Genomic DNA, 20,020 nt, shown 5'->3' on the forward strand with positions numbered 1-20,020 from the left:
ATTAAAATGTAATATTTATTATAAATTTATAAAAAAAATATTTTATTTTAAAAATATTACATGGTCTTACATAAGATTATTTCACAGCGACTTATGTTTAAGTCTATATTTGTATATAATTCTCAAAGACATGAGATTTCTTAAATAATGTAAAATTCTTGAAATTTAATTTTATGTGCCAAAAATTTCACTTTGAATAGGGAATATGAAAATTTTAGGAGTATGTAATATAACGTGAATCAAACTGTGATACGGCCTTTTAAAAGTTTTGTAATGTTTACTTTACAGCATGACATTAATATGTAAATAAAAAATTTAAAAATTTATATTTGGTGGTTGTGTATTTTTTTTTTATCTAATTAACTTGTTGTAAGTATTTAGTAGATAAATTAATGAATAACCAATAAGATATAATGAAATTTTACTTTTTAAAGTATAATAGACGTATAATACACATGACATATGTGAATATTGTCGCATCTGTAATGCATTATATCGTGATTGTATTCTATATAGCATAAATTTATACATTTTCTTTTCCCTAATATTCGTGGCAAAGCACAAGATGCAACATTATTGAACTAACGTTACAATGGAAAGAAACACAATAAAAATTCTTAATAATTTGTATGCAATGATTCTTAATATTCTTTTAAGTATAATAGACGTATAACATAAATGACATATGTGAATATTATTGCATCTATAATGTATTATATGATTTATATCGTAATTGTATTATGTATAACATAAAATTAAACATTTTATTTTCCCTAATATTTGTGGCAAAACACAGGATACAACATTATCAAACTAACATTATAATGCGAAGAAACACAATAAAAATTCATAATATTTGTATCCAACGATTCCGAATATTTTTTATTAAGTATAATAGACGTATAACACACGTGACATGTGAATATTGTCACATCTGTAATGCACTATATCATGATTGTATTTTTTATAAAATAAAATTATACATTTTCTTTTCCTTAATATTTGTGGCAAAGCACACGAATTGATATTACAATGGAAAGAAACACAATAAAAACTCCTAATAATTTGTATGCAACAAGTCTAAGACCTATAAAAGTACTCTATTGGAAATCAAAGTTGTAATGCTATATTATTGTAAATTATTGTAAATTGTTTATATTTTAGATTACTAATTATGATGTTTAGTCAAAAGAGAAATGCTAGTAGTTGAACTTTTTAATATTTAATTATTAACTAAATTCCTTTATAATTTGTGGTATAGTTGATCAATTCATTAGTTTATGGGTACTCAATAAATGGAAGTCATGTCAAGAGGGATAAAACATGTGAATAGAGAATGAAAATGCAAGAAAATAAATAACACCAAAATTAATGTGATTCATATGTAATCTCATACTCCACAATGAACAATTCATTAGTAAAGAGGGATAAAACATGTGAATAGAGAATGAAAATGCAAGAAAATAAATAACACCAAAATTAATGTGATTCATAGGTAATCTCATACTCCACAATGAACAATTCATTAGTAAACAATTTTAATAAATTTGAACCTCAAATTTAAAGGTTTATTACCGTTCTTATCCTAAATATTGGTTGATGAGAAAAACTGTGAGATGAATCTCAATTAGCGAGATATCCCGAAATACTTATAAATTAAGGTCAATCCAGAAGTAGAAGTTGGGCTTCCCAGGTTGGAGTAGGGTGTGGTCCGTATGGAACTGAGGCAAATTATTGCATGGACTAAGATCCACACAATTGCGTGGACCATGAATATCAGGTACATTTTTAATATATTAAAAGTACATTATTTTTGTACTGAAGGTACATTCTTTTTGTACTAAAGATACATTATATAAAATAATGTATCCTTAGTATATTAAAAATGTAATTTTTAAACATATACCTTACGTATATAAATAATGTACCCTTAGTATATTAAAAATATATCATTTATTTATGGTCCACACAATTTGTATGGACTATGGTCCATGCAATAATAATTGATGGATTAAGCTCTTTGTGCGCACAGTAAGACAAGAAATTGATTAAAAATTTACTCATGTAATTTGAATTTACATCCTCTAATGACATTTTGTTATGCAACATATATATATATATATATATATATATATATATATAAAGGCATTGAATTATACGACATAAAATTCGATAAAAATTTTAAGGCTTTACACTGAGTATAAAGTGACACGGTACCAATCATCACAGTAGTCTTTCCTCCTTTATATATAAAAAAAATAAGAGGCTGCAAATCCTACCATGAATTAGAATAAAAAGAGTATTACTTCGTATTTGTTTTTATTTATTCAAATTGGTCGGTCCAATGGATACAACTTTTTCATACTTTTTCAACGCCCTCTAGTTTCTTCGTGTTTGGTGGAAAAAGACGTGCACCCACCTTATCTTCTGGAGTTGTGGCTTTCCAACCCTTTTCATAGTCTTACTTCATTTTTTTTTTTTAAAAAAAATTATTATTATTTAATTATAAAAAATAAGAATAAAATAACACGAATGAAAAGGATCACGGTCTCGTATTGTCCCAATCTCACCTTCCTGTTATTATTTTTCTTCAACTTTTAACGTAAAAGTCATGCTATGTATAGAAAAAGTATATAATGTAAAATAATAAGAGCACCCATTATTATTAAAACAAAAACAAAAACAAAAAAAAAAAAACACAATTATTTTTTAATAAATATAAAAATAATTTCTTTTAATATTTATAAAACTATCATCACTCTTTCATTATAAAAATACCATACCTTATCTCAAAATCAAGCAATCGTAATGCCAACATATAATACACTCAAAACAAACTTGTAATATATTAAAAATAAACATGTATAAATAATCCACCTTTCAATATGAATCATGATGCGGATATAATTTGCCAAAATCAAGTACATCTCTTTCTAAATGAATATATATATATATATATATATATATATATACACACACACACATACATACACATGCATACTGACATTATAACTGTCAAAAACAGTCACAGCCAAATAATGACAAAATGGAAGAAAATTCCTAAACTGACGTATACTGCAGTTCGGTAAACTAAGCTAAACATAAATAATTTAATAATTTAATAATTAAACCTATAAGATGAACATTTATTTCAAACGTAATGAACTACAACATTGCAAAGGGACCTGGTTTTATTACTAGCACAGACAATGAACTGTTTGAATATTCAATAATTCCATTTCAGCTTAGAGTGAGAATGCTATCCTAGAGATACTTGTTACACTGAGGAAAAGGAGCCAAGCTAAAGTTGAACCTCGGATTCTGAACAATGGAAGAACAAACATTTGTATAGCAAATTAATGTGCAGAATAAAATCTCGAACAAGTTTATACAAGGAACCTGTGAGCGTACTAACAAAAGCGATCGAATGGAGCTGGACTTAATAGCGACTCTTCGAGCTCCCGGAAACCACGGTAGACGGCTTCTGTTTGACTTTGCGGGAGAGACAACCTTCGTACCTCGGTCATGTACCTGGGAAATTACCAAAATCACATTCCCAGAACTAGACAATAATTTTCAATTATAAAACAAGGTATATAAGCAGCAAATTGCAAGAAAAAGTTGCATTTTAACTCGAGCTTTTAGAGAAATTTACCCGTCAGATTATCCATTTTTGTTTTCCTCACTAAATTGTCTTTGGGAGGCAGATGATTAAAGAATACAGATGAAGTGGAGATGTTTATAGAGTTAAAATCATATATAGTAAGATCAATGAGTCAAGCAGAAACAATACCTATTTGCTGCACTAGTAATTTTGTCACGAACACCTTGACTAAATGCCGCAGTCTGTCCCAGTGAAAAGGTTCCGCCAAGAATTAGAGAGGCCCCAGCTACACTTGTATCCATTCTCTGGGCAAAGACAGAAATTGTCCATTCACGAAGCACCACCAGTACTGATCGGAGGAGACGTAACCTCAAATTTGGAGTAGGCAATACTGCACCACTGGATAACAATTGGTCATAGGTATTTAATACAGGCTCAATTGCACCCTTGCAGGCAGCTAGAAGAGCCCTAGGAACATCTTCATCTCCAATAGATTCAACACCTCTAGCAACTCGCTCCTAGATGTTGATAAGCACAGAACAGATACAAACAGGCAATTTATTATGCATCAAACTTTTGAATGCAGCTACAAAAACACTAATTTAGTAGCTGAAATAATATTTGCAGAAAGGGCAAGCAGAGAGATCAGAAAAGGGGATTGGTGAAGGGAATGGGGACTTGAGTGCAGGACGCAAAGGGAAAAAAAAAAAAAAAAAAAAAAAAAAAAAAAAAAAAAAAGGGAAGGGGGTGGGTGTTCCATACCAGTGCAGCCTTCTCTAAGTGCAAGCAAAGAGTATCCAGAGGTAACACAGCTCCATCTCCAGGATAAATATTAGAACCAACCCTCTTCAATACAGCACAAGCTTCCGCAATGCCGCCATTTGAAAGTGCTTGATCAATGAGCCTAGCCCAAGTCTCCCGTGCGATGCTACTATCAGCTTCACCAGAATAGCTTGCAAAGTATAACATTTCCAAGCATATCTATGGGCAAGAAAGGAACATTGAATTCAAATGGGTAAGAATGGGAACACAACAGTTAAATATTGGGTTCTTAACATCTTTGATTTCTCTTTTATAAACAATTACTTCCTCTTATTTAAGGTAGTTGCATTATGAAGAAGAGCAAAAAGATGCAAAACAGACTCTTAATTTGGAAATTTGTATTAGGGATGTTATACCAAAGTGTTGTTATTTGATTTAGATTCTGTGTCTGACTGTAGTCATTTACAAGCATGTTATACAATTTATATACAGTAACAATAACATATGAATGCCAGCTCAGGGAGGAGGAGAGGGTTTTGTAGTGGCTGTTTACATACCTCCCACAATTCAAAGGGCACAGCATAGTCATTATAAAGCTGAGTAATACTCTTCAAATCCATTGATAACTCCTTGGTCTTTTCTTTTAGAGAGAGTAAAAAAATGTTATCAACAGGTTGACCCCCATTAGGTACTGCTTCAGATGTGCTAGGAGAAGCCTCCAACCTGGAAGCCATAGCCTCCAGTTGCTCTTTAATCTTAATTTGAAATTGCAGCACTGCTAGCTTTCCTTGAAGTAAATCCAGCAACCCATTGTCAAGAGCACTCCGGCCAGAATCACTCAGACCATTGGTTTCACTAGCACTCTTCGCTTGCAGGACAGCATTACTCAAGTACTGACGCCTGGGATTGACAAAAGGAAAAATAAATTCACCTCAATTACAGGAAAGCCCATCTAAGGAAGAATAAAAGGGAAGATGTTTTGTTCATGTTTGCATGTGGTGGGGGGAGGCTAGGTAATAGCAATGCATATTTCAATTTATCTTGTACAACTGTACAAGTCACAGCTGCACTACAGGCTACAGCCTTCCAAGGAAAACCCTTGCAAACCGCACACTACTGCAGTATTTCTTTCAGTATTTTCTCAATTTTGAATAGCATCAATAAAATCATTTGAGGAGCCTAAAAAGAGAAACTGATTCATAATACCGTTCTCCCATTTATATTACAAATAAACTAAGATATTTGTTCAAAGGCATTGCTTCTACACTCAGGTAAGCCTAATCACAATAGTTAAAAGTTGTGTATACATTGGCTACAAGTCTTCATTATGCTCTAATTAAGAGTTAAATCCTCCATGAGTACGATTACGTAGATGAATTTAAATATATTTAATTGAGAAGCTGCACATTTAGTAAATTTTATATGAGAACTGAGAAGATTACTATATAAGAACAAAACAAGGTTTATATATAGTTAGATTCACAATATTTGACTGAAAAATCTGCATATACAGCAAATATGGAAAAATGCAAAGGTGGGTGTAAGAACAAGAACTGGTTGTGAAATAATACGGAGTAACTAAGATAATCCATTAAAGGCATTACTAGGTTAACTCAAGTAAGCCTCAATGACAAACTAGTTAGGGTAGTCTACACTGATTTTATGTATTCATTATATCCTCTGTGAGTCCTTTAGTTGTAATATAATTATTTCTTATAACCTAATGGATTCAAATAAGTTTCTGATCTACCTATTGTCCATCTCTTGTAGCATCTGTTTTACCATCTTCCTCACATGTGCGTCAATAGACCTATGCTGGTTTGCAAATCAGAAGTTTGACAGTTTTAAAGCAATTTCCATTTGCATACACTTCATGTGTAGCATATGTTGATTTGTGAAATGCAAGTATGACAGCTTTAATAGCTATTTGCATGTGCATAGACTTTGTACATATAGCATGGTTGCAACCAGTAATGTCAATAAGTCAATTATTTGCTTCTTTATAGGAGGGGAATTCCTGCATAAAAATTCTCCATAGGGAATTTCCTCCAGCTAGCAGTTCATACAATTATGGTCTTGTGTTCCTCTTCCTTATGCATTTCAATTCAAATAGTGAAGGAATAGACCAAACAGTTTCATACTACAGTTCTAAAAAATGAAGCATGGATAATTCTCAGGTAAGACAAGTTAAGAACCTTTGTTCCAGCGAAGGTGCATCCCCTGAATCTGTAGCTCGGCGTTCTGCTAATCTTACCAAAACATGGGCTGCAAGAATGTGCTGCTGCTTTAAGACATAATATCGAGCTAGAAGCTCAAAATATTTTGTTTGGTTGGATGGCACAGCTACTCTTGAATGATCCAGTGGAGAAATTGGTGGCGTTGCTGCAGAAACAGCCCGAACCTGTACAGGCAAACAGATCAATCAGTAGGATGATAGTTTCAAAAAAAAAAAAAAAAATTAAAAAAAAAATTAAAAAGAAGATATTGATGCTCCCAAAAATTGATGAAAAATGAATGAAAGAACACGGGTATCTATACTGAAAGTAACCCATTTGAGAAGTCTAGATGAACTCAAGAATCATGATTACTACAATCACATGAAACAAATCAAGACAAAAGAAAGCAGCATCTAGCCAGACCTCATGTAAAGATTCACGACCAGCACTTTGCAGAAAAGGCACCAAATCAGGGCCTCCATATTCCAACAGTTCATCATCCAGCCCCAAGTCAATTAGTGTCCGGTACAAATACTCATGAAAAAGTCTATCAGGAGATTGAACACCAAGTTGAACGATCTGGCTTATATATTTTTTCCTGGAGGCTTGATCAAGAACAGATTGGGCAACAGGTCTGATAGGAGAACCAAATTCCCTTTGGAAAACTTCGCCTTTCAAAGCACGCAAAGCATTAGCAACGATCTCATAGCATTGCTCTCGTTGAGTAAGTACATGTCCTCGAATCATAGGATCTATTTGTTCATTAAACGCATCGCCAGCAGGGTCAACAGACTGTGCCTTTTGTAAAGGTAATCGAACCACAGCTTCATAATATCTGTGCATTTATCATAGTATGTTCAGATAAGTCATAAAACATTATAATTCATCAAAACAAAGGATAAATTAAAAAAGAGGGAGAGAGGGAGAGTAAAGTATCTAATGCTAGATTGCAACCTCAAATCTTCAAAACGTTTGCATACAGTTCGTAAGTCTGCAGACTCTGGAACTTTGCTTAGGTAATTAAAGGCTTCTCTAGCAAGGCTTTCCCTCTCACCAGCATCAGACGCAGCAGCAGCTCTCTCAAGACATTCAACAGCTAAGAAGAACTTGTAATCAGACTCTTTATAATAGCTTGAACAGCCATCACGCAACCTAGCACTTATATCATCAACAGTTCCCCGGCCATCAGGGCCAATATAATACTGCAAGGTGATGAAAAAGCATCAATCAATATGGATAAAACCTGTATAAAATGGAGCATAACAGAGACATTCTCCTGTAGTGCTTGGAAACCATATATTCATACTTCTTTTTGGAGAAAATGCAATATTGAAACCAAAAGTCTACATGTAAAAAAAAAAAAAAAAAACTGAACAGTATGATCCGGAACTTTAAATGAATTACCTCCATAAGAGCAGATATAAGTCTTGTGGCCAATCTATCACCCTCTTCAGAGCAGACTAGCTGATGGAAAGTCAACTGAAGTAGTGCATGCTTCATGTTAGCATCAAAGTTCTGAACCAAACGTGTCAAGTGATGTTGTGAAAGAAGCTGGAGTAAAAATAGCGCTTCACTACACCTCAGGAGCAACTGCCTGATACATTCCATTGCTCTCACCTGAAGCACAAACTGGTATGTAAATTGCGTGCAAAAAAACTAAAAACAAAGTAAAACCAAAAACTTAAAGTTACCTCCATTGCAGCAAGTTCTGCAGAGCTATAAGGAAGCCGCTGCCTTTTATTTGACATTCCAACATCACTGGAGTCAACATTCCGAGAATAAGATCCAAACAGATTCCGCACCATGCCCCTGTCACCAGAGCCCAGATCTTCAGTCGTACCAATCAAAATTGAGCCAGTCAGATCACCTAGACCAGCAACAGAACCATAGAGCCCCCTCCTTTGGTTCCTCCTAGACCTGAGAAACTTCTCCAGAGAACGAATCTTGTCTTCAAGGACCTGCATTGGCCCAGGGGAAAGTCGGCAGACCATGATCCCATTTTCAGGTGCAGCTGAAGAAGCTGGGTTACCTTTCATAATAAAAACAGGAAGTTCCCATAACGGTAAAAGCAACCTTGATGAGGACAAGCACAGCCCCTCATAAGCCCCAGAAAAAACTGGCTCAGCCTCTTGAACAACCTGACCCATGCTAAATCCCCCAGCTGGGGTTCTAGTATTTGAGAATGCACCGCTGCCTTCTAGTTGTGGTATTCCAACAAGTCTTGGATCCTCAAATGCTTCAGCTGCCCTTTCAGCAACAGCATTACTTATGAGAGTATCACTGTAGATTATCTTTGCAGCAAGCATTAAAGACATACTAGCAGCCTCTCCTGCTCCAAAACGATTGAAGAAATCCTCCAATAGTGATCTAGGCGAGTTGGACTCTAACATCCTCCTCAGTAAGTCAACTGGCCGGTTAAAGACTATTTCCATCAAGCCCATAGTACTGAAAACTATTACTCTTCTTCTTGGCAATATATGTTGGGTTGAAAGATCACCCCTAGCCCAAACTTTACCAAAAGTCTTTTCACATGATTCACCAGTGAACTCTGGTTGTAAATATAGAGATTCCACAGTGGCTGCTGTGTCAGGCAGGGGTGGAACATCTGCCACAAACAGCATTCTTCCTTCTATTGGTAGAGATGATACTGATTCCCGGAGTGCACGAGAACTCCTTGCACCAGCTCCAAAGGTAGTTGAAGTTGACTGAGCACTAGAATCTCTGTTCACAATAAGAAGAGAAGAGGCGGTAGATGGAGATGAATCAGAAAGTACAAGAGTTCCAGTAGAGTAACATGCAGACTCAATCTTCAGCGATAGATCCTCACTCTGAGACCTACTGGCAAGAGATATGGCTCCAAAGCTAAGCCCCCCACCAGCACCTAAAGGAGGTGCTGGCCTGGTAGCTACAACTTTCAAGCAATTTGGCTTCTGATTATTAAGACCACCCAGACCTCCAACAGAACCACTGTTCCCACCAGACGATGTAGAAAGGTACATTCTTCTTCCATCTGACAGAACAGCAACAACATGTAGCCACTTTGACTCCAAGATGGATAAAGGAGAGATGGTAACTATAGATGTTTTAGAAGATCGAGGGGTTCTTGATGCAGTTGGCTGCCTTCCAACATAGGGGTCCCTCTGATTTATCAAATTCCTTTCTTCTGCTACCTTCTTAAGGGGGCCAACCCCATTTTGACAGAATGAAAATATTTGAAGTTTCATCTCTTCAGTACGTGCATATAAGATGTTCCTCTCATTATCAACAACCATTTCAACAATGGGATCAACTGCACCAAATTTAAATACATTTGGTACAATCCACCTACAGGAAATACAAACAACTTTAACAGCAATGTGTATAAAAGATGCAAGCAAAAAAGCAAAATTTTATTTCAAGTTTCAGTAAGGAAGAAACTGCAGATGTTGGAGATACTTCCAAGTTCCAATGGGTACATAAAAGTATAATGTACACTACAATAGGATATAACTCTGCAGCAAATTTTCCAATTTTACTTCTATAATGCAACACATAAGGTTGGGGTGGGGGCGGGGGGAGTGAGAAAAGAAAATACCTTGAAATGACACTTCCAAGACCTGCAGTTAAGCAAACTTTACAACATCGCTTCTGCCACCCTGACCCTGTCGTATATTGCAACCCATAAATATGGCCATCACGACCAGCAAGAAAAATATGCCCACTGTCAGTGCATGCGATGCAACTCATAGTCACTCCATCAGATGGAATTGTATATTCTGGAAGTGACTGAAGTGACACCTCTGAATATGGATCTATTCCATCACTGCTTCCAGAGCAACATACCCCTACAAGGTTCAACTGAGTGCAGTAGAAACTAGGTATAAATCCCTGGAGATGATTACTAATGCAGCAATTTTGGAAGATAATACAAGAGAAGATGGAATAAGCATGCACCTCATAAAATATACAAAGCATGTTTGCATAATAGAAAAGAAAGTGATTGCACTAAATATACATTCATCGCACATAATCTAAATTTCATAATTCAAACATCACAAAGGCAAATAAGCATTGAATTTATAGATGGGAAATCTCAAACAGTTTCACAATGAAAAGGACAAATTAACAGCGACCATTAGATGTTGATAAGACAACTTCCGATAAAAATGATTAACATAACTCTATTCAAGTAAACTAAGACTCAATGCCACTCTAGTTAGGGTGTTTATAAGATTAATCAAAGTACTCCGTTTTCAACCCTCCGACCTAATAAATTGAAAATGGCCTAATAGCATTCTATCATTTGTTGGGATGTACTTTGGAGAGGTGGGGTTGGTATAAATAAAATTATTAAAAAAAAAAAAAAAAAAAAAAAAAAAAAAAAAAAAAGATTTTCTCCAGTTTTAACACAATTGGAACCATCGCATATTTTAAATTAACTAAAGTATGAAGAGACAAATTATGAAGATACAAAATGGAAGGTTAAGGAAAAAAGTTATTATAAAAATTAAAAAATAAATAAATAAATAAATAATAAATAATAAAATAAAAAGGTTATGAGATAGAACAGCATGATAAGAAATTCAATTACCTCAACAGGAGTGGCCAAGACTAGAAGATACTGGATAGCTTCAACAAAAATGCCAGGCTTGGCTTTGGCTAGGCCAACTGCACAAATAGCTTGTTCATCAACACTATATTCAGAACATTGACCATCCCTGAATTTAAATGAAAAAGAACTTAAATTAAAAAGAAGGAACTAAAATCATAATGAGAAAAAATCGCAATACAGCTCTAAATCAAGGTGAAGCATATTTGAATTTAATATTCTTATGCACTTAGAAAACTAACTTTGCATGACCTATTATCAACTTAGGCACTCCTTAAAGCAAGTCAAGGACAATGAGGTATGGTTGATAGCTAATGTAAAATTGCCACAAATATATTACACTAAAATTAATCTAAGAAGAGAAAGTGAGAAACAGAATCATATACAAAACACCAACTAGATTAAGAAGAGAAAGTGATAAACAGAATCATGTACAATACACCAACTAGATTAATCACAATTCAGCTAAGTTATAAATGGCTGCCTAGGACTGCATACCTCTGAAATGTAATTCAAGGGAATGTCAAAATAAATAAGCTTATAAGCATATGTTTCAATAACATAGACACACCAGCTAATTAACCAAGAACTCATCTAAATAAATAACCATACATTTCTATGTATGAGCCAATCTTGTAATGCTCACCACTTATCAAACCGCCAAAGAAACAGAGACTCGTCCACTGATGCCCATGCTCTGCGTATCTCTGGAAAAATTCCACATAATGCAGTTCCTTCCCCACCAGATGCATTGTATCTTTCAATTAGTACAGGGGGCAACTCCCAGGAATCCACAACTTCCACTGAAGGAGGCCACTACAACAGTGCATGAACTTATAAATTTAATTCCTTTGAGAGCTAAGATGCAGTAAGATACTAAAACCAAATTGGTGGTTTTAAAAAAAAAAAAATGTTAGGTCTTGAGAGTTAGTCACATCTCATAGTATTGTGTGCACAAAATGAACAAGTAATTTTCATTAAACACAGTTTTAAATAAGTAGCATTTGCCTTTCAAAAAAAAAAAATAATAAGTAGCATTTGGATTGTTCTCAATGTGCAAGCCCTTTAATAGTAAAACTTAAAAGAAACCAACTTCCTATGTTTCAAATTCATTTTAGTAAATATATTCCATTCTATTAGGGAAAACTTTTACAGTGCATATAGGGACCAAGTTCATCAGCACACATTATACTAATTCTAGTTATAGTCAACAACACTCATTAGAACCATCTATTGCCATCCACTCAGAGAATAGAAAGATGATGTCAATATGAAGCATAATATTGAATAAATTTTCAATTGTTAGGGCTTTTCATGCAATTGGAAGAATAAAATTGAATAAAAATTTATTAAACAAATAAAGCATAGACTAAAATTTACAAAGAATGCTGCAAGTTGCAAACTTCAATCCAATGCTTAATATATGATGAATCATGTGGCAGCTGTTGCATAATGTGGTTAAACAAGGAACCAGAATGGTGAAGTAACGGGCCCTTTGACAGCAGCAAAAACAAATTACCGTGCTAAGTTTTTCACTTTTTCTTTAGAGCAGAAAAGGCTATGACTTTTTTCACTCTTAAGGTAATCAATGAATGTCAGGAAAGAGGGTAATATTGGCTTAAAGTTTCAGCTTGATTTATGTAGTACACCTATTATTTTAGCCACCTGTTAAAACTATTTAATTTCTGAAACTCCCAAATCCAGTGGACACTGGTTCTACCATGGCCTTCACAAGTATGCGTAAAAATCATTATAAGCATACTTGAAGACCACATAAACCAGACATGGAAGAAATAAAAATAAAAATAATAAATAATTCAAGGAAGCAAAGAAAGCCTATAGAAGAACTAGAGTTATTCTTCAAACAGTATTTCCTTTTTCAATTGAGATGGAACTCATGGAATGAAAAGTAAATCTGGTATATTACTGACCCATGTACTGAAAATGATGTTCCACTTTGTTATTTTTTTTTTAACTGATAACAAATTCCTCATTTTTAAGATTATGAGAGGAATGAGTTGGAAGGATAAGTGGATCACCAAACCAAACACATGCACAGCAACCTAACCTCCACAGACAGGGCTACACAACAAAAAATCCCCAACCCAGCTTACAACACCATTCTATTTAGAAACAATTATCAGGGGCAACATCAAAATCCATAATTCTGTAATTGGAATTTGAAAGAAACTTTATTCTTCGCCGGAAACCAAAAATTGTGAGTCTCTCGGGCTCTCTGAGCATGAAACAACCTATCTCTACCTCGTGTTTTGTGACTACAACTCCAAATTTCATCTAACTACTAACTGTTACGCGCACATAACAACACAAATACACGTTACAATTACGTGCATTTTCCCTTACCTCTCTAGGATGAGTCGTATACGGATGACTTGCATATCTGGAAGCCTCCAGGGCTTCCTCGAGGTCGGCTTGAGCTGATACATCACGGCCAATGCGGTCGCTGACCACAAGTCCAGCATTGCTGACGTCACGAAGTACAATATCAGACATCACGTCTTCCCCTGTTCGAAAACCCTAGGAATCAAAGAATCCCACTCCTAGGGTTTGAACAGTACAGGCAGTGGAGAATCCTCGACGCCCGGGCGCCAGAAGAAAAATGTCGATTTCCTCGAATCCCGCTTGTGAGCTAAAAGTTGAAAATTTTGAAGATTGAAGAAAGATGGAGGGAATTGAGGAGTTCGGGGCGGGTAGTGAAGGAGGGAAAATGGCGAATTTGGTGTAGGGTTTTGGAGTTTGAGGTTTATTAACAACGGCGACCGAATTACGGCGCAGTACTTTTGTTTTAAAACACGTTGATTTGTGTTTTGACTTTTGAGTACGAATAATGTTTATTTCCTTGCATTTTTTTATTTTTTTTTTTTACTTGCTTAAGGATTCTCTTCTATATGGATATGTCATGTAGATTTTATTTATTTGAAAAATACTATGAAATACTTTAACTTTTAAATTTTGCTCTCTATTCTAATATTTTTATTTAAATTTTTGATGTAGACATTTTATTGAGATTCACATAATGAAAGTAATTTATCTTATTTTATTATATTGGATTATGCGAATAATTTGGGTTAGTTGATTATGACCAGGAAATTAATTAGAGGGTGGAATGACATACTTGGTAAACTAATTGAATGTTAAAAATTCGGGAAGTTAACTAAGAATTCGACCATATATTGTGAGAAAGCTCTAGTTGAAGTAGTGTATATTATGATGATTGATGAACCCCTCCCCCCTCTCAGGCTATGCAAAGTGACCTATTTATATAGAGTAGCAAGGGAACAAGTTTCAAACTCATTGCATGTTTTCCACGTGTCACAAGCTCATTGGATGAACGGCCCGTGAGTTTTACAATCTACATTTGTCTAAACAAAGTTGACAAGTCACATGAATGTGTAACAAGCCCTTGTGCGACCGGGATATGATAATTTAATCTCGAAAATGATTTACCGACCATAGAATAGGTCACATTTGATTTATAAGATTTCGGGAACTTGCGGGGTTTTCCTTAATTGTGATCGAAAAATGGTACTTATAATGATTGGTGCGATTACTGATCATAATATTTGTGATGAGGTTATATTATTTTAGTTAATGATAATCAAGATCTGGAGGTCTAAAGATACATAGATAGGGGAGGTCCACTATTAATAATTAGACGAGTAAGTAGACATACGTACACGAGTTAGTAAATGCACTAGCGTGCTCAGTAAGTACTAATGAGGTTGAAAAATGCACTAGTTAGATTATAAAATGCACTAATATGGTCGAAAAATGCACTAGCGAGTTCTGTATGGCAAGTGAGTTGCCCTATAACCTTGAACCTGAACTCGTTGATTGTTACACATAAGACATTCATTCGTCTATTGTTTTGCCCCAAATCAAGAAAATATTGTTTATAAACTTATTTTTCTCATATGAGATTCTTCTACACGTTGATAGATGACGACAAATTTGGATGAATACTTATATGAATGATGTTTAGTATTTGTTTCCCATTAAAGTAATTCTTATCTTTTGTAACTTAGCCTACAATACCTCGTGATTTTGCCCATATATATGTTTTGCAATTTGATGCATAATATATCGATTAATACCTTTCCTCCATAATTGAAAGCTTCAAGACTAATGTGATTCATCAATTTGCTGATGGATAACGTTGAATAGACTTATCCATTAATATTTGTTAATAATCAAACACAAGTATAAGAATACATACGAGAAATGCAAACTTGTTTTGATACTTGCATTTTTTTTACCAGAAATTCAAGACACAAATAAATTTGTCATAAGATTTAAAAAATGGATAAAATGGAGTGTGTGTGTGTATATATATAATTTTTTATTTATTTATTTTTTTTTTGTGTGAGAGAAAATGGAATATAGAATGGGACTAACGTGTATTATTATTCAAAAGTTGTCTCCTCCCTCTCACAGTCTCACCCACTGAGACTATCTCTTGACTGCGCACTGCACAGAGTAAATCAATGGTTTTGTTGTTAATGGCATGCAATCATTCTTATCTTTGATGTAATGCGGAACTGTTAAACGTGAAGTTATAGCAGACAAATGGCTTCATCTCGTGTCTTCAAAGCAGCCTTCAAGTCCGCATCTGTCATCTCATGGAAATCCGTAACTCTCTCTATCTCTCTCTCTACATATATATATCCATGCAAATTCTATATTTCCTTGACCTGTATTTACACTGGAAATCTATGAAGTATTTATATGTGTAGTCCATCGTCAATTTCACAGACCGGTAAGCTTCAGCAAACAGTAGTCAACTGTATAGAACGAACCGGACTAGGGCTCCACTCCGGTAAGAAATCAACGGTGAGAATATGGCCGGAGCTTGCAGGCGAAGGTAGGTACTTCATGATTGGGTCGAATCGCATCGACGCGTCGATTGATTTTGCCAAGGAGACTCCTCTGTGCACTACACTGTGCAAAGATGGGTACACTGTGAGAACAATCGAACACTTGCTGTCAGCTCTCGAGGCTAGCGGCGTCGATAACTGTCGAATTGAAATTGAAAATTCAGTCGATGATGATCAATCTGTCGAGGTAAAGGATACTTCTCATTTCTCAGTTTATGCATATTTACCAGAATTAATTTTGGGGATCTTTCTGTTTTTATGTCAATCCCTACACTTCCAAGCAGTTGTATAATGCATAGACTTGAAGAGGAATACAATTAATCTATTCTTTCTCACAATCCAATCGATAGCTTAACTGATTAGTGCTTGTAATCTTTCTTATGTGTTGCAATTACAAGCATTGGAGTTGTGAAATTTCAATGTTTCATGTTAGTTTACTTAGTTAGGAATGAGTTTTGACCTGTTTGTAAACTATAAGCTGCATATTATAGATAAAAATGTAGTTGTATGCCTTTGTATCCAGATAATAACACGAGGGCCCTTTTCATGGTTACAAGTCTATGGAATTATTGATTATGTTGCTGATTCTGGGGCTGTTGCCTGATAGCAGTATGACGGGGGTGAGCATAGGTCGATTTGGCCAGTAACTGACTGATAACCGATAGCAATATATTTAATCTTCATAAATGACCGATAATATAATAGATATAACCGACCGAAAATCGAAGTGTCATAACCCATCTAAAATATTCCATTGGGTTGGGCAAGGCATTGGGCTTATGGAGTGATGGGCTAAATGCCTAAACTATAAATAACCTATATATATTTTATATATGATCGGTTATTCGGTGACTGCGTTTTTTGAACGTCCATTACGGGCTAATAACCAATAACCGGTAAGTCGGTAACCGACCAAAAAGTTTTCGGTCGGTTTGACTATTGGTTATTGGTTTCGTCGGTTTTTCAGTAATTATGCTCACCCTATGTGGAACTTGCTTCAGTTTAGTACCAATACATTAACATTTTGAAACTAACTTAGACAGGTTCCTATTTTTGATGGGTCAGCAAGGGAATGGGTAAATGCAATAGAAGAAGTTGGGTTGAAGGTTGCTGCTGATTCTGGTGGCAAAAGCTGTGATAAGTTGGCACCTTATGTTAATGAACCTTTTCATGTGTGGAAAAATGACACTTTTGTTGCTGCGTTTCCTTCTTCAAAGCTCAGGATCAGCTATGGAATTAACTTTCCTCAGGTAAAATTATGCGCAAATATGATATATAGTGACCATTGCATATATTATTGTTAAGAAATCATCCAGTTTGTCTTTTGAACTTCAGGTTCAGAGTCTATAAGTGTCCCTGTGATCCTTGTCTTGGTCCTGTTTTGTATATTTATTTAGCTGAGTATTGACGAATGAATTTATAGTATGTTTGTCGATTAGAGGATTTAACTTGCTGCTGCTTGTAGTGATGACTAACAAGTTTATATGGAACTTGGAAAGTGCTAATTGTGGATCTATTCTGCCTTATAATGATTCATGTCTTGCACTCTTGCAGGCTCCTGCAATTGGGTGTCAATGGTTTTCTTGTTCATTATCAGATAATTGCGTCTATGTGGAGCAGATAGCTTCTTCAAGAACATTTTGCATTTATGAGCAGGTCCTTTCCAAGTGCTTTTAGTTGATTGTATTTTGACTATTTTCATCTACCCAAATTTTTGTCATTATGATGCTTTGTTGGCCGATGATTATATAATCCTTTATTCTGCTCTTGGTGGTTCTAAGGCATAATTTGTGCTCTTATTGAAATATTTGTTTGAAACCATTTTCAGGTGGAACAAATGTTGCAATCAGGACTTATTAAGGGTGGCTCTCTAGAAAGTGCCATTGTTTGTAGGTTAGATATTCTTTCAGTACAAGTATATTTTAATAAATTGGAGAAAAATTTGGGGTTCAGTGTGAGCTGTATGCCTTTTTTTTTTTGGGTGTAATTGAAGCATGTGCTCCATCTAAACTAAAAGCCTAAACTGATAGTTGGATTGCACATTAATGGCTATATGCTCAACAAAGTGACATTGTACTTATTCTACAGTGGGAGTAAAGGCTGGTTGAATCCACCCCTCCGTTACCATGATGAGCCCTGCAGACACAAGGTTTTAGATCTTATCGGGGATCTTTCCCTTTTTGCTAGAGCTGGTAGTCAGGGGCTTCCGGTGGCTCACATTGTTGCCTACAAGGTACGATCCTAACTCCCTATGTAGCTTTAAAATAAAAATCGAAAAGAAAGGAATTATCTTCCTATACATGTGCATGCTGCCTGTTACTTGAAGCAAGACCAACAGTTTATGATATGTAGCCATGATCATTTAATATGAAAAGAGATGTGAGATTGGCAGCACTGACAGTCACAGAATTTGAGTTACTGCTTTATTATATATATATATATATATATATATATATATATATATATATATATATATATATATATATATATATATGTGAGAACTATTTTCTGATCATAATAAGAAATAAGAACATTTCTTCTATAAGGCTTCACTTATATTTCACATGTCACAGGGAGGACATGCATTGCATACTGATTTCGCTCGTCGCTTGTCAAGAATCGATTGATGAACAAAGAAGCTTTCCTTAAGTTATGGCTCATGTATTATGATTATTTACTTTGATAAGCTTTCCAATTTTTATCAAGAATTATATACATTGATTTAACCTATCAACTAAGGTAACTGTATTGACACCACTTTGGATTCAATAGTGGTTGAAATTGAGACATAAATTGGAGCAAAGGCGGCAGGTTCTGAGAGGAATATTTTAAAAACCAAAAGTAGTTTCATACAGCTCTTGCCGTACCTGCCAACCCAATTCCACTATTTTTATTTTATTTTGAGCATATCAATTTTTCCTTTTGTGTTACTCAATAACTCCCCCCACTTTCTTTTATCAATTCAACCATTTTAAATTAAAAGTAAACATTACTATGATGTTTGCTAGGAAAATCCTTTCTGATGTAAAACAAGACTATACGTGTGTTTATATATATCATTTTGATAATTTTCTTTACTTTAAGGGGGCGTTTGGTTCAGGTCATATTAGATTACCTAGGTACCTAGGTAATCTGAGTCTGGTAATGTTATATTACCTTGTTTGGTTCAAGTTATAAGATTGCCTGGTAATGTTATATTACCTGAAAGCTGATGTGGCGGTAATGTTTCAAGGTAATGTGATTACCCCCAATTTTTTAGGTAATCTTAGATTACCTTGAATTATTCCAACTTTGCCCTTGTTAACTAATCCTTATATAATAATAATAATAATAATAATAATAATGAAATTAATATATGTTTATATAATCAAATATATATGTGTATATTTATATATTTAATTTTTTTAATATTTAAGCATCGATATACATTCATACATATAAATAAATACACACATTATATATATATATATATATATATATATATATATTATTGAGGACATTATTGTAAATTGATCCATATAACTTAAAATATAACCTTGAACCAAACAAGGTAATATTATATTACACTATCCAAACCAAACACACAAAATAATCTTACATTCCCAACATCTCACATTACCTTCCTGGAGGTAATCCTATTACCTGGGGTAATCCAAGATTCCGTGAAGCAAACGCCCCCTAAAAGTAAACTTTAATTTCCAACACTATACAATACGCTTTGCAATATTATACCATGCATTTTAGTCAATTTGAAAATGCACTGCATTTATGATTCATATTTTAGAGTTGATGATTTAATTTAATTAGTTTGGCTTACAAATTCATTTGCAAACGGCAATGAATAAATTCAACTATGCAAAAATGTCTAAAATATAAGCAAATATGTAATTAATACTTTTATTAGCTTAAAGACCCATCACAATCACAAATTTAGTTGAGATCATGACCGAAACCT

General features: G+C 34.5%; 2 protein-coding genes across 2 annotated transcripts; one reads left to right on the plus strand and one right to left on the minus strand.

The window, feature by feature from the left end:
- Nucleotides 1-3,145: 3,145 nt before the first annotated feature.
- LOC109166872 (nuclear pore complex protein NUP155) lies at nt 3,146-13,961 on the minus strand. The gene is made up of 13 exons (XM_019315767.1): nt 13,535-13,961; nt 11,817-11,986; nt 11,153-11,279; nt 10,157-10,419; nt 8,274-9,906; nt 7,987-8,199; nt 7,537-7,784; nt 7,006-7,417; nt 6,562-6,767; nt 4,924-5,266; nt 4,367-4,585; nt 3,794-4,122; nt 3,146-3,531 (listed from the first exon to the last, which is right to left on the minus strand). Exons 1-13 carry the CDS (start codon nt 13,682-13,684, stop codon nt 3,411-3,413), a joined length of 4,434 nt encoding a protein of 1,477 aa, XP_019171312.1. The 5' UTR covers nt 13,685-13,961; the 3' UTR covers nt 3,146-3,410.
- A 1,633-nt stretch (nt 13,962-15,594) lies between these two features.
- On the plus strand, nt 15,595-18,995 carry LOC109166826 (probable UDP-3-O-acyl-N-acetylglucosamine deacetylase 2). The gene is made up of 7 exons (XM_019315706.1): nt 15,595-15,820; nt 15,944-16,252; nt 17,109-17,315; nt 17,620-17,721; nt 17,894-17,958; nt 18,154-18,298; nt 18,639-18,995. Exons 1-7 carry the CDS (start codon nt 15,758-15,760, stop codon nt 18,690-18,692), a joined length of 945 nt encoding a protein of 314 aa, XP_019171251.1. The 5' UTR covers nt 15,595-15,757; the 3' UTR covers nt 18,693-18,995.
- Nucleotides 18,996-20,020: the final 1,025 nt, after the last annotated feature.

Source organism: Ipomoea nil, unplaced genomic scaffold, assembly GCF_001879475.1.
Source record: "Ipomoea nil cultivar Tokyo-kokei standard unplaced genomic scaffold, Asagao_1.1 scaffold3109, whole genome shotgun sequence".
In the NCBI taxonomy this organism is placed as follows: Eukaryota; Viridiplantae; Streptophyta; class Magnoliopsida; order Solanales; family Convolvulaceae; genus Ipomoea; species Ipomoea nil.